This window comes from Galeopterus variegatus, unplaced genomic scaffold (assembly GCF_000696425.1).
Source record: "Galeopterus variegatus unplaced genomic scaffold, G_variegatus-3.0.2 Scaffold12094, whole genome shotgun sequence".
In the NCBI taxonomy this organism is placed as follows: domain Eukaryota; kingdom Metazoa; phylum Chordata; class Mammalia; order Dermoptera; family Cynocephalidae; genus Galeopterus; species Galeopterus variegatus.
Genome location: NW_007738205.1, coordinates 1 through 16,158, shown reverse-complemented (window position 1 = coordinate 16,158; position 16,158 = coordinate 1). Strand labels below are relative to the sequence as shown.

General features: G+C 40.4%; 1 protein-coding gene across 1 annotated transcript in view; it reads left to right on the top strand.

The window, feature by feature from the left end:
• Positions 1 to 5,071, top strand: part of LOC103610937 (murinoglobulin-2-like) — a gene marked incomplete at both ends in the record, with an annotated part of 30,000 nt that extends 24,929 nt beyond the window's left edge. The window contains 6 exon segments of the mRNA XM_008594992.1: positions 1,251 to 1,311; positions 1,313 to 1,385; positions 1,614 to 1,735; positions 2,095 to 2,152; positions 4,573 to 4,749; positions 4,984 to 5,071. Coding sequence (XP_008593214.1) covers positions 1,251 to 1,311; positions 1,313 to 1,385; positions 1,614 to 1,735; positions 2,095 to 2,152; positions 4,573 to 4,749; positions 4,984 to 5,071 — 579 coding nt within the window.
• Positions 5,072 to 16,158: the final 11,087 nt, after the last annotated feature.

Genomic DNA, 16,158 nt, shown 5'->3' with positions numbered 1-16,158 from the left:
CAGACCGGTTCCCGCTCACTGGCTGAGCAAGGTGGGGGCGCAACACCGAAGGGTTGCGATCCCGTTGCCAGTCCCGGTCCGGTATGGGCACAACACTGAGGGTTGCGATCCGTTGCCGGACACGAAAAAAGACAAAAAAAAGGAAAAAAAATAATAATAATAATAATAATAAATAAATAAATAAATAAACTATCTTCCCAAATGCGCACGACACTGAGGGTTGCGATCCGTTGCCGGACACGAAAAAAGACAAAAAAAAGGAAAAATAATAATAATAATAATAATTAATAAATAAATAAATAAACTATCTTCCCAAATACATCCAAATTAAGCATGAACAGAAGGGGAACAGAGAAAGAAGAATTGCATTTAGCCCATCAACACATCTTCTATATCCCTAAACTCTTCCCTGACTCAAGGTACACATATATTACCACACCAGAAACAATCAGGTCCTAAGTTAGAAGGGACGTAGCTAGCTTTTTTTTTTCCTCCAAAAGTATATAAGACATGGGTTGTGGAAACACAACTCACAAACTCCAGATCTCGATATTTTTTCATTTGTAGAGTTTACAAAAATATAATACCACAACCTAGGCTGATGCCTAAACATGACATAAAAGTCAGTGCAGTTCAATCCCATTATATGGATTTTCTAAGTCTTCTTCTAAATTCCCATGACATTTTCACTGTACCTCTCTTCTAACACTCATCACATTTAGCCAAATGAGACAAAATTCTTCTTTCTGAGCATCTTATGTGTCCTGCAACCAAAAACACCTTGAGGACAGGAGCTGTTGATATCGTAGAAGTGCCTTGTACACATAAAGCTTGCAATATATGTTTTTAACTGGATGAATGAATGAGTACATGGATAAAAAATGAAGGAGGGCCCTGCAACTGGACTGTAACCACAGAGTAAACTGGGAAAGTTCTCATGAGGCTAAGCCAGTGAATCGCCTTCCTAAGGACAACATGCCATTGCTGCCTTTCCCTGTCCTCCATTACTGGCACCAAAATAAACAAATAAATATAAACATATAAATATATGCTTATCTCTATTTGTATGTGTGTCCTTTATTAAGTCTATACAGCTTTTTAATGTCAATGCTATCAGCTCATGTGTCATTTTCAACCTCATGCTTTGCAGAAGTACTTCTGCTAGTCTCTTTTTAATACCCAAATTCACTCCAGGATCTTTCACTCGCCCCATCCCATACATCAATGTGCTGCCCTTCTAAACTCTGCAGACTACAGGTGAGTGTGCAGCTGGAAGACTCTCCCAACTTCATAGCTATCCCAGTGGGACAAAAAGCAAGATTCTTACTGCCTCTGTGCAAATGGGAGGCAAATTGTGTCCTGGTTGGTAACTCCTAAATCACCAGGTGAGTGAAAGTTCCCAGAAGAGACTCTCTCTACTCAAAGATGACAAATATGTGTAGATTCCTTAAGTTAGGTTCTCCTCTTTGGGCCTCGCAAGCAGAAGACTCCGGTCCATGCTGCTTCTGTTCCTGCTTCTTAATTAAGTAGCAAGCCCTTGAATTGCCTGAATACTGGGGATTTAGAGAGTCCCTGGCACATCCAAACTCTGATCTGTAGGCCATCTGTTTCAGAGAATATGAATTCCTCTGTGAGTGCAGAAACACTATAGTCCCCAGAATTTTGTGGTACTGAGGTGGCAACAGTTCCTGAAATTGAGAAGAAAGATAAAGTTGTCAAACTCCTATTAGTTGAGGTTAGTAAGCCTGATTTATCTGATAACCATACTAAGTCCAGAAAACAGCAACGTTGACTGTCTATAATCTTTGGGTAAAACAGAATTATAAGAATAATGTATGAACTTAGTATACTTCACAGCATATGACAAGTTCATGCCTTAAAATAGTCAGTGTTTTGTTTCGTTTTTCCACTTGCCTTTTAGCTCTTTTTCCCATTAGCTAAAAATTGGACTAGATATATCCTGAACCAATTTCTTTTCCTTGGTGTGCGCCTCTCCTGTCTGTTCCCATCACTTCTTTCTCCTTCTTTTCTTAATTATCCTTCCTTATTTCCTTCTCTATCACCTGGGCTCCTCCAAATTTCTCAAACTTTTAGGCCTTTCCTGATGGAATGGAAATTAGAAATCATCTAACTCGCATCCATCACTTCACAAGTAAGGAAGCTATGAATACCTCCTCAAAACTCCCATTTTTTTAATTTAGATGCTCAGTCTCTTCTCATTTCTGACTTTTCTTTCTTTCTACCCAAGACTGAAGAAATCAAGAAGGAATATACCTTCAACTCTTTGTTCTTGCATCAGGTAAGAGTCATTCAAAACAGCAGTAAAAAAGTAATAGCATTTTAAGTTACGATAAATTTTTTCTACGTAAATCATCTAATTTGATTTTTTGCAATATTCCTATAAAGAATCCAGGACACTGTATATCCTATGCCCATTAGACAAATAGGATATCAAGATTCTTAACGATGTTAATATAGTTATCAATAGCAACGAGGGCTCAGCCTAGGACGTCTTAGCTCCTCATTTGTAGCTCTTTTCTTTAAAGTACAGGAACCTCTTCACCCAGCACATGTAAGGGCTTAGAAAGTGGCCTCAGGAATAGCTAGGAAGAGGTCAGAATCAAAAGTTATCTAAACTAATAGGAACAATATATAGAATATTCAGTGAAGGAAATATGTTTCTGATCTTGGAACTTACATAAAAATAAATCCTTTTAAGGATTTTAAAGATATTTCGTACATAAACTGTACTAAATCATAACAATATAGTTACCAAAGTATTCTTCCTCATGTTTGTGATATTATCTGCTCTTTTACCACTTTATGCAAAATTATAAACTAACCACTTGAGATGAGGCTATAGGAATTTACCATAAAAGATCAATCTTCCAATCTTCCACTAAATGTAAACTTAAGAAGGGCAGAGATTTTTGTCTACACTTGTTTATGACTATATTTTCAGTACCTAGAACAGGGACCAGAACAAAGTGGCTGCTCAATACATATTTGTTGAAAGAATGAATAATTTGAATAAAAGTGTTTAGTTCTAAAGCAAACTTATGGATTAAAATATATTATATTAAGGAATTTAACAAAACAAAGATTAGATAAAGATAAAGTGAATCATTTCACCAAAAGTGACACACTAACATTAAATTTATATGTGGTGCATTTGGTAAAATTGTTTTACAATTATTGAAAGTTGTCAAAAGTTTTTGTGTGATGTGCAATGATAATATAGTAATTATCCTGATTTGAGCATCACATATTGCACACAGGTATTGATATTCAATGCTGAACCCCACAGATATGTACAATCAATTATGTTTCAATAAAAAAGCAAAGTTTTTGTGTGAAAGGTAGAAAGTATGCAGATGAATGAGATTCGTTTATTTCTGAAATACCCAAGAGTAGAATAGCAAAAGATATATCCTTACCATTGGTCAATTTGGGTTCCCCTGATACTTCATCATTAAAAACTAATCCACTTACCACCCCTTCCACACACATCTACCCATATCAAGGACTTCCATGAACGCAACATCCTTGAATAGCTAGTGAAATCTACTAAGATCAGAGCAACAGAGAGAAGTGCCCTGGAACAGTAAAGACCCATATTTGGTTTATCCAGTTACTTCTTCTCGCATATTAGGTGTCTGTTCTTACATAAGCTAAAACTTAAGGCAAAGAAATACATTATTTTCACGTGCCTATAAATCAGTTTAAGAAAGCTTCAATAGAAGTAGGATACTGTAGATCACAGAAAACTCAGAGCCTTCTTTTGGGCAGCTGCTGTACAATTCAGTGCAATGAGTAATAAAAGAGGAAGAGATGTAGCTTGGCAAGTGACCCAGTACTAGAAAATGTGAATTTAGAATATTAAAATCAAGAATATTTTCTAAGGAAGTAACAAGTGAAAGTTTAAGGTGCATTCCTAAAACCATTGGCCTTAGGACTTTTCAGAAAAGCACCATCATAATCTTCTATGTATCTGATTTGTTTGCTTATCAAGATGCTTGGATATCTGAAAAATTGTCCCTGAAGCTCCCACCAAAAGTAGTGAAAAAATCAGCCAGAGCTTCTTTCTCTGTTTGGGGGTGAGTCATTGAGCTCCTGGAAGACTTGAGACAACCACTGCCACTCTCTCCCCCACTCTTCTTTTTCAAATATAGCTTTTTAACTATACTTCAGCTTTTCAACTTCTTTCTTATATCTCTATTTTTTCCCTCAGTTTCTACTTGGTTTCCAGCATACCTGACCCTCCACTCAAATTATAATTCCCTCACATCAGCTATCTTTTAGAAGTGACTCTAGGGCTGGCCCGTGGCTCACTTGGGAGAGTGTGGTGCTGATAACACCAAGGCCACGGGTCCGGATCCCTATGTAGGGATGGCTGGTTAGCTCACTTGGGAGAGTGTGGTGCTGACAACACCAAGTCAAGGGTTGAGATCCCCTTACTGGTCATCTTTACAGAAAAAAAAAAAAAAAGAAGTGACTCTAAATACGAATATTATTTGTTTTTGATTATACTGTCCAGTTACGATTTTCTGACTTCTCACTATTTATTTTCAGGTGATATATTAGGTTCTGCCATAAAAAACACACAAAGTCTCCTCCAGATGTTCTATAGCTGTGGAGATCAGAACATGGTACTTTTTGTTCCTAGCATCTATGTACCTAAATATCTGAATGAAACCCAACAGCTGACTCAGGAGATCAAGTCCAAGGCCATCAGCTATCTCAATGCTGGTGAGTAAGGGACAGAAAGAACACTTTGTTGTTGTAAATGTTCTCTCCGCAAATAGGCTTAACATTCAATGGGCAAGAAGAGCAATGCTCTTGGACGGTTTGCATGCAGGAGAAGTCAGGCATGCCAGTGGCCTCTCTGGCTTCTCTGGCATCAACCTACACATGTGAAAGGATCCTGTCTTTCTCTCATGTGTCACTGACACTTCACGAACCATCTGAAACCCTCCATTCCAGGTTATCAGAGACAGTTGAACTACAAACACCAAGATGGCTCCTATAGAACCTTTGGGGACCAAAATGGTGAAGTGCAAGGCAACACGTGGTAAGAAAAGGGCACTACGTGCCAGGCCTTGTACAGTTCTTGTTCCTCATGGCAACTCTGTGAACTAGATATTATAAACCTTGTTTTATAAAGGTGGAAACTGATGCCTAGTGCTATTGAGTAAATGTCTCTATGTTGCACAAATAGTAAGCGGCAGGACTGAGACTCATCTCAAAGTCTTTCTGCTTCGACTTCCAAACACATTTTTTTACTCAACACAGTAAGCTTTTCTTTCTTATGTCTCTGTAAGACCCATCATAAGTAAAAAATCAGGAAACTTTTTTCTTGGCATCCAGAGATGCTTGAAACTGAGACTAGAAAAGGAGTAGCCATTCTTTACACTATCTTCACTAAATAATACTGTTTCTCTGAGTACACAGGCAAATAAGAGGTAATAAAAAGGATATTGGTGGAAGGGGTAGGAAGGAAGCTGTGGGAACCAGGGAGTATTTAATTTTTTGAGGCAGAAAACCTTCCCAAAGGCTTCTCCATATAGCAAGAGCCTCAGGAGAGAATGTTTTTCTTATCTGTAATAGAAAATCAGTGAAAGACAGAAAACCTATCATGAGAGTACAAGCATCTTAGTCAACCACCCAAGTAAGCAAGGTGGAACCTGAATACCTTAAACAATGATAGAGTAAACCAGGATGCACTTGAAACCTCTTTGTCACGGGTTAATGGTAGGTAGAGCCCCCAAAAAAGAGAACAGTGTCCTAGAGTAGCAAAGAGATTTTTCCAGCTCTAAGCACTCAGAACCCCTCATGCTGATTCTGAGTGTTGAGGGGGTCCACATAAAGCCTCTGTGTGGGGAAAACAGGATAACTTAGTCGGGCTCCCTTGGCTCAGGTCTGGTTGCTGGTGGAACAGCACATTTTAAATTCTTTGTAAACAAGTTGTGTGTGGGTGGAGTTACTGTGCATGTGCACCAATGTATCTTTTTAGTTAATTGCTTTTGTGTGTGTTCTTCAGTTTGTGAAGCAGGGCTGGCCATCAGAGAGCTCGTGTCTAAAAATAGAACATGTTTACTCTACTGGCAGCTGCTCAGTTTCAGTTTTTCTTTGGACTTTGCTGTTAGTTGAGTTTCTGAGTTTCTCTGTGAAGTGCTTGGCTCATGGTGTTGTGTATGCTAAATAAAGACTATTCCTTCTTCAACCAAGGCTCTAAGGACCTTTTTGCCAGTTACCTAGCTCATAGACCTGTGTGTGAAGTGTTTGTGAATGGGCTCCAGACCCCAGCTGCAGTTCTACACTCTGCATGTGAAGGTGCTGTGTGAAAACAAATGGCTTCATCACCCAGGCTTCCTCCCCCATTAGTCTCACAGCCTTTGTGCTCAAGTCTTCACCCAACTTGAAGCCTTCATCTTCATCAATAAAGCACACTACCCAAAGCAACTGACAGATTCAATGCAATCCCCATCAAAATACCAGTGACATTCTTCATAGAAATGGAAAAAACAATCTTAACTTCCATATGGAACAACAAAAGACCCCAAATAGCCAAAGCAATCCTGAGCAAAAAAAATAAAGCTGGAGGCATAACACTACCTGACTTCAAATTATACTACAAAGCTATTGTAACCAAAACAGCATGGTACTGGCATAAAAATAGACACTCAGACCAGTGCAGCAGAATTGACAACCCAGAAATCACCCCTCAGGCTTTCGGCCATCTGATATAGGACAAAGACAACAAAAATCTACATTGGGGAAAAGACTGCCTCTTCAATAGTTGGTACTGGGAAAACTGGTTATCCATATGCAGAAGAATGAAACTAGATATGCACCTCTTATCATATACTAAAGTCAATTCAAAATGAATTAAAGACTTAAGTATAAGACCTGAAACTGTAAAATTACTGAGGGACAATATAGGTGAAACACTTCAGGAACTAGGTCTGAGCACAGACTTTATGAACATGAGCCTGAAAGCACAAGCAGTAAAAGAAAAAATAAACAAATCAGACTATGTCAAACTAAAAAGCTTCTACACAGCAAAGGAAACAATCAACAGAGTGAAATGACAGCCTACAAAGTGGGAGAAAATTTTTGCTAACTATGCATCTGACAAGTGATTAATATCCATAATATACAAGGAACTCAAGCAATGACACAGTAAAAAAACAAATAACCCAATTAAAAAGTGAGCAAAGGAGCTGAATAGACATTTTTCAAAGGAAGACGTGCAAATGACCAACAGGCACATGAAAAAATGCTCAACATCACTAGTCATCAGGGAAATGCAAATTAAAACTACATTGATGTATCACCTCACCCCAGTTAGACTGGCTATAATCAAAAAGATGTTGAATAACAAAAGCTGACAAGGGTATGGAGAGAGGGGAACTTCTACACTGCTGGTGGGACTGTAAATTAATACAACCACTATGGAAAACAGTATGGAGGTTTCTAGATATATCTTCCATATGATCCAACAGTCCCACCTTTGGGTATATCCAGAGGGATGGAAATCATCGTGTTGATGGGATACCTGCACTCCCATGTTCATTGCAGCTCTGTTTACAATAACCAAGACATGGAAACAACCTAAATGTCCATCAACAGATGATTGGATAAGGAAACTGTGGTATGTATACACTATGGAATACTACTTTGCCATAAAAAAGAATGAAATTCTCCCATTTGCAATCACATGGATAAGCCTGGAGTAATTTATATTGAGTGAAATAAGCAAAGCACAGAGGGATAAATACCACATGTGCTCACTCATAAGTGGGAGCTAAGAGAGAAAGAAGGAAAGAAGAAAGACAACATGGTGTGTTAGACTTGCAGAGGGAGAGAACATACCTAGAGATACAAGGTGGAGTGGGGGGGAGGGAAAGGGGGTGGGAGGTTGGGGATAATTGGGTGGGGGACATGGGGTACAAATGCAATTTGTGGTAATGGGCATGCTGCCACTATGAATCTAGCCTTCACATCTAGGGTACGAGGGGTGACAATCAGCTCTGTATCTCATGAATGTTCATAACCAATAAAAAAAACATGATGGCAATTTTTCTGGGAGTGATAAAAACTGAGGATACAAAGTTCAGTTGAGACTGATTTACCAAGACTCTTAAAAGAAGTCTGCATTGTATCCTATAGGAATAGTAGTAGGAAGCCATTGAAACTTTTTAAAAACAGGTTAGTGATTTGGTTTAGGACGGTTTATTAAGGTTCTTCACTGAGACCGGATCAATAGGATATGTTATAAACATATGATTTATCAGGGGAATTAGCTCATGCAGTTATGAAGAAAAGTCCCATGAGAGGCCAACTGCAAACTGGGTGCCAGTAGCATGGCTCAGTCCAAGTCTGAAGGGCTCAAAACCAGGAATGCCAATAGTGTCCTTGGCTTAAGTCCTGGAACCCAAAAGCTCTTGAAGAATCTCAAGCTCTGATGCCCACAGACAGGAGAGAAGAGTGTATCCCTGAAAGGTACCTTAGCCAGAGGAAGGCCATCTAAGACCTAGCAGAAAATTTCAGTTAGCCATTAACTTGGGAGCTGATAATCATCAATTTCTGAGGTTGGTACAGGAAATAAGAAACTGACTATATGGTTAAAATTGCCCTGAGATGACGGCTCCAAAAAGATCCTTCTCACAGTTTTATTTCTGTCTACCTCCTATTACACGCTTTCATGCTGATTTACTTTAGATGTTGTACATCTAAAATTAAGTATTGAAAGTAAGTTTTCTTGTTTTTCTTACCTCCCTAATCAATCGCAAACAGAGGAAATACAAGAGAGAGACTAAGCGCCCTAGCTGACTGCTAACTCACCTTCTTGCTTAAAGAAAAAGTGCATCCACATTAGTTAGGGGTCCAGGTCAAGAATTTTTACGTTCCAGTGGTGTGTGACTGAGGTTATTGTCTTTGACCTCTCCCTAGGTAAGGACCCCAGCTCTGAAATAACATCAGGGGCTTGAAGCTGACCAGTCCACCGACTGCAGACTCCATGACACCAAAGTACCCAGTCCATTATGGGACCCTGACATCTGATTCAGACCCTCTACTGATGCCGTGACCAGCCTCCACCTTTTTCCTTCAGAACAAAATCATTACCTCATTTTCCTACCTCTTCCCCTTTATAAACCCCAGAACAGGCATCAGAAGGCAGGACGAGTTTAGCCTGGTCATCCCCCAGATGCCAGTTATCTGAATAAACCTTCCAATCCTTGAACCAATTTTAGACTTTCAGATCATTCGTTTAGTGCAAGAGGGCAAGCCAAGCCTGATTTCTGGTAACATCCCAGCTCCAGTTGATAGAGAGCAAGCTTCACCTTTTTCTCTGCTTTTTGTTCTCTCCAGGCCCCTAGTCGATTTGATGGTTTCCATCGATATTGACAGTGGATCTTTCCCATCCAATCCACTCAGGCTGTCATGCTGATCTCTTCTGGAAACATCCTCATGGGCACACTTAAAAAGATAGCTTTACCAGTTTTCCCAGCATTCCTTAATCTAATCAAGCTGACACCTAGAATTAACCTCCATAAATGGTAACAAGTGGCAAAAAACGGGGTATAGTGGGAGAGACAGGTGGCAAGGAGATTATTACAATAGTTGTATTTCTCAGGAAAATTTTGCCTGGAAAATGGTCTCTGAATATATTCTACTTCTTAAAAATGTATTATTTAATTGGTTTATTTGGTTTTTTACTGTAAAGCTGTTTGTTCTCCTTGTATATTCTGGATATTAATCCCTTGTTGGATACACAGTTCACAAATATTTTCTCCCATTCTGTATGTTGTCTTTTCACTCTGTTGATTGTTTTCTTTGCTGTAAAAAGCTTTTTACTTTGACATAATATCACTTGTTTGTTTTTTTCTTTTGTTGCCTGTGCTTTGGGGATCTTATTTACAAAGTCGTTGCCCAGTCCTACATCATGGAGTGTTTCTCCTATGTTTTCTTCAAGGAGTTTTAAGGTTCTAGGTTTTATATTTAAGTCTTTAATCCATTTGAAGTTGATTTTGGTATGTGGCAAGAGATAAAGATTTAATTTCATTCTTCTACCTATGGATATCTAGTTTTCCAGCACCACTTATTGAAGAGATGCTCCTTTCCCCATTGAATGTTCTTGGTGCACTTGTTGCAGATCAGTTGGCTTTAAATACATGGGTTGATTTCTGGATTCTCTATTCTGTTCCATTGTTCTATCTGTCTGTTTTTATGCCAGTACCATGCTGTTTTGGCTACTACAGCTTTGTAATACAGTTTGAAGTCAGGAGTGTAATGCTTCTGGCTTTATTCTTTTTTCTCAGGATTACTTTGGCTATTCAGGGTCTTTTTTTGTTCCATATGAACATTAGGATTGTTTTATTTATTGCTTTGAAGAACATCATTGGTATTTTGATGGAAATTTATTGAATCTGTAGATGGCTTTAGATAACATCCATAAACAAGGAATATCTTTCCACTTCTTGGTGTCCTCCTTAATTTCTTTCAGCAGTGATTTGTAGTTTTCATTATAGAGATCTTTCACCTCCTTGGTTAAATTTATTAAGGTGTTTTGGGGGGTTTTGTTGTTGTTTGGGGGTTTATTTTTTGTTGTCTGGTGACTATTTTTCTGCTAGTTCATTTTCAAGTATTAAAACACTACTAATTTTTGTGTATTGATTTTGTAGTCTCCAACATTACTGAATTCATTTATCAGGTCTAAGAGTTTCTTGGTAGAGTCTTTAGAGATTTCTATATATAGGATCATGTCATCTGCAAACAGACAATTTGACTTTGTCTTTTCCAATTTGAATGCCCTTTCTTTCTTTCTCTTGCCTGATTGCTCTGGCAAGTACTTCTAATACTGTGTTAAATAGGAGTGGGTGAGAGTGGGCATCTTTGTTTATTCCTGTTCTTAAAGGAAAAGCTTTCATCTTTTCCCCATTCAGGATGATATTGCTGGTGGTTTGTAATATATGGCTTTTATTGTGTTGAGACAGTTTCCTTCTATACTTAATTGGTTGAGAGTCTTTATCTGGAAGGGATGATGAATTTTGTCAGATACTTTTTCTGCATCTATTCAGATGACCACATGGTTTCTGTCCTTGATTTTGTTGATGTGGTGCATCATATTTATTGATTTGCATATGTTGAACCATTCTTGCATCCCTGGTATGAATCTGACTTGAGCATGATGAATAATCTTTTTGATGTGTTGATGTATTCTGTTTGCTAGTATTCTGTTGAGAATTTTTGCTTCTATCAAAGGACATATAAATGGCCAATAGGTGTATTAAAAAATGGCCAACATCACTAATCATCAGGGAAACATGAATCAAAATCACTTCGAAATATCATCTCACCCCAGTTACATCTCATTTACAAAAAATAAAGAAATATAATATTTCTTGTAGAACATACTGCTTCTAAGAAAACAAACAAACCATAAAAAAAATATACATATATTAGTGAACTATTCCCAGTGTTGTGAATGCAATTCTGCCCAGATAAGGATAATTTGTGCCAGGTACCTTATTTTATCTTCTCATTTGAGGTTTCTATAGTTATTTTTACTTCTATCCTCTCTTCTCTCTTCCCTTTGCTAACCTTCTTTATTTTTCACAGGTCTTTTACAATTAATAAAGTAGCAATACTCATATTTTTTCAACCTTTGCTGTCACCTTGTGGCTATCTTTCACTACTATACATAAAAAGAAGGCATTTCAGGGCTTCTTTTAAACTATCAGAACAGGGACAAGTGTAGGGAAAGTATATTAAACACTTTTTAAAAAATAATAATGCTCATCTGAGGCACTAATTAATTTGGGTAGGTTTTTTTTTTTTTTTTTTTTTTTTTTTTGTATTTCATCAGTTCAAAATTGCACACCTCTTTTTTCACATTTTAACATACCTGAAATTGACACACATCTTACAATAGGTGACATCTGTTTCATTTATCTATTGCTACATTAAAAACCACCCTAAAATCTAATAGCTTAAAACAACAATTATATTACATTTTACAGTTTCACGACTTAACTGGTCTTAGCTGGGTGATTCTCCTCATGATCTTGCCGAGAGTCTCATGAAATCACAGCCAGATAACAAATGGGACTGGAATCGTGTGAAGGCTCTACTGAGAGTCTGGGACAGCTTGTCCTCTCTCTCATCACATAGTCTCAGGACTTATCCTTGTGGTATCTCCAACAGGGTAGGTAGACTTGCTACATGGCATTTCAGAGCTCCCAAGAATGAGTGTTCTGAAAAACTAAGGAAGAAACTGCAAGATTTCTTATGAACTAATCCCAGGAGTCATGTATTATCACTTCCATTACATCTGATTGGTCAAGTGCATCACAGGGTCAGCTCATATTCAAGAGAAAGTGAAACGAACTTCAGCTCTTGAGGACGGGGTAGCAAGGTCACATAACAAAAGAGAATGTAGTTGGAGATACTAATATGGCCTTCTTTGGAAATGCAAATTGCTATAGTCTATCATTTGGCCACAAAATTCACATCTCTCCCACATACAAAACACACTCAGCCTCTTCCCCCAAAGTCTCACCTTATTATGGATGAGTCTAGATTTCATAATCTAAATGGGGCTGGCCAGTTGCTCACTTGGTTAGAGCATGATGTTATAACTCCAAGGTCAAGGATTCAGATCCCCATACCAGCCAGCCACCCCACCCCCCAAAAAAATCAAGTGTAAATGGGGGGCCGGCCCGGTGGCGCACTGGATAGTGCGCCGCTTGGGAAGCGCGGTGGCGCTCCCGCCCGAGGGTTCGGATCCCACATATGGACCGGTTCCTGCTCACTGGCTGAGCGAGGCGCGGTAGCAACACCGAGGGTTGCAATCCCGTTGCCGGTCCCCGGTCCGGTACGGGGGCAACACTGAGGGTTGCGATCCGTTGCCGGACACGGAAAAAAGACAAAAGACAAAAAAAAAAAAAAAGTGTAAATGGAGTTCTTTGGGTGAAGTTCCTTATGTTACCGAGCGTGCTCAGCTCCTGGCTGAGGTTCCCCCAAATCGATACCAAACTCACAGGCCCAGCTGCCTTCCTCAGGCAAAAAACAAAGTCAAGTGTTCAAATGTTGAAGTCAGATTTTATTCAGGAATACCAGTGAACTGAGAAGAGATGTTAGGATAGCCCATCTCTCCGGTAAACCTGAAGAGGAACAGCCAGGCTAAAGCCATCTCAAAGACTCAGGTTTACTGAGGGGTTTTTAAAGAGGGGGTTGAGGGAATGGAACATGGGAAAATGAAAAGCAGGAGAGAGGGGCATGTGAGCAGGGAGGGCTTTGTGCAAGGTGTCGGGTGCAAAGTCTCTCGAAGACTCCATCTGGTTTCTGTTTCCATCTTCACTGTTATCTCAGGGTCTGGGTAGTACGTGCGAGTCTGCAGCTTCAGGCTGGCTGGAAAACAACTTTATGTTCATGTAAATAATGTCATCTTGCCCCATAACCAAGGTTCAAAATATCAGATAACTATGGGAAAAGAGGGAACTCAGAGAAATGCATGCCAAGAAAAAGACTATGTCCGTTAAAAATCTTTTAGAACGCATATGGTTTTAGGTCCCAACATGGCTTCAGTCCTGCTTACTCCAACAGTTAGGTACTACTTTTCGAGTGCAGGATACAAGATATCTCAACCTGAAGACATTTGAAATTAAGTGACAAGATATCTCCCATGCACGAAACCCCGTAAATGATAGTGAGACAAAGAAAGAATAAGTGTGATAAATATTCCCACTCAAAAAAACTGACAGAATAGGAAGCACGCAGCAGTCGCTTGTCATGGCAATTCTGAAATCCAGCTGGGAACATGTCACCATTCCTCAGTGAGGGCCGAGTCTTGACCTAAGAGTGTTTCTCCATATCTTTTGCCTCTGCCTTCCAGGTTCTTAGCTCTGCCCTTTGAGTCATCTTTCCTTTTCTACAAGAAATTGCCCATATTTGCAGCTGAGTGAATTTCTCAGCCTGCTTTTTGCCTATAAAAGGTTGAAGACCCAGAAGCTTCTTTTCATTTTGAACTGACTCTCAGTTCAAGGTAGCATAATTACTTTTAAAACTGTATGGACTTCCTCTGTATCAATTTATAATCCATTCCATTAAACAAAAGCCACACTGACAAATCCTTTCAGGACAGGCCTCTCTCTGCCTGAGACAAGCGAATAAAGGTGCCTTTCAATTTCTTAGAAGATCTCTAATCTAACAGAAAACATCTAAGAAACATGTCCTTGGGAATTTTAGATTTTTTTGCCTAGCTGAGAGGGTTTAGTAGGCACCATCTTAAATCTTTCTATGCTTTTAGCAAAGATCCACAGCTGTATCCTTGAAATTTGACACTGAGGCCAGGCTTTTAGCGACATGGATTTGATCTTTGCCTTGAGACCATTTATTACTTTGATTATCTTTTACTGGGAGAGAATGGGGATGAGAAACAGTTTTACTTTCAAACCTATAAAATCTGGCTCAGACATGTTTCTTCTAGATACTACTTAAAAACTGAGCAGTTACTTCTTTAGTTCAACTCTGTTACCCTATCACATGCAGCTAAAAGAAACTAGTCAGTACATTCAGCATTCTGTCTGGATACTTCCTTAGATACCTTATCACGAGCTAACTCATTGCCAAACTTTCTGCCACTACTGTAAGGCCCCATAGAAGACCCCAAAGGAGGCATTTCCTAAAACATGGTGCTTTTCTCTTCCAGGTCCTAACAATCTCACCGGCGCCAAGGTGCAGCCTATCAGAAATCATTATCCACCCCCAGCAAATCAACTGCCACCCCACGTACTAACCACCCTCTCCCGGAACCCGGCTCTATATAAATGTATGCTTCTCCCCCGAATAAAGCGGAACTTCTCCGGTGAACTGTCAGCTCGGGTCCTGTCATCCTTTCATTGGTGCCGAAACCCGGGAGGAGCTCACCCCTTACCTGAGGGGACTACTCGGACCTCCTTCACTCTCTCGGCAGTTCCCACTGCTGACGCTTTGCCCTCGTCCGTTTTCTCCGGCGCCAGCTCTCCGCACCCACCACCGGCTCACCTAAACGTAAGTCTCTCTCCGGGGCGCCATCTTAGGCTGGGCTACCATAATCATCTGGTGTCCCTCTGACGCCCGGCCCTAAGACAGAGAATACACCCCACCAGGGCCTTCAGGGCACTGGGCAGACCGCTAGGTATTCTCTCGTCACATTAGGCAATCCACATTCCCCTCCTTTCCCAGCCCAATTAGAGGCGACCTCTTCAGGGTGAAGCTCCCATTCTCTCGCTTTTTCCTTCAATCTGGTATTTCTGTTTCTCCAAGCCCAGGGCTCCCGAAAATCACGGCGCTGGGTTCCTTCAAGCCTCCGGGCACTCGCCCTCGCCGAGGTGACGGAGGGTAAAGTGACGACTTCTATCCTCCTCCCTCCCGGTTCGTCTCCAAACCTCCGAACCTCCGGGACTGACAGAATATAGGTGGGGACGCCTTCTATATTTGTGTCTCTCCCTCCCTCCGGCCAAAGGAATTTTTTCCTTCTCCACCTCCTTGTCTTTCACTCTCCTTCCTGCTTTAACATGGGAGCTTCCCCCTCGTCACCTGTAGCAGATTCTCCCCTCCAATGCCTTATAAAAAACCTAAAAACCTTGTCTTTAGAGCCTGATATCAAGCCCAAGCTCCTTATAAAATTTTGCACACAAGATTGGCCTCGATACCAATTAGATAATCAAAACAGATGGCCACCGGAAGGCACACTAAACCCCGATATTCTTTGAGATTTATCCAACCTCTGCCAGCACCAGAGAAAATGGAAGGAGATTCCCTACATTGAGGCTTTCCGCCTACTTGCCCCAAATCCCTCCCTCTGTCTCACCTGTTCTCCCTCCCAGGTTCTCCTTGCTTCCAAACCCCCTCTGTCCTCGCTGCCTCCATTATCCCCTACTTCTAATGGTTTTGCCCCTGTGGACGAACCTCCTTCATACAGACCCCCTCCTCCTGTAGTTCCGTTCCCGAACCCCCGCAGTGGATCACTCCACCACCATCTTCTGCTCCACCTAACCCTTCTGCTCTCCCTCCTTCCCCCTCCCCCTCTGCCTCTTTTAGCCCCCCCGTAACTCATTCCCGGGGACTCCTCCCTTCCTCTACCATGGCTCCTCTCCACAAAGTAGCTGG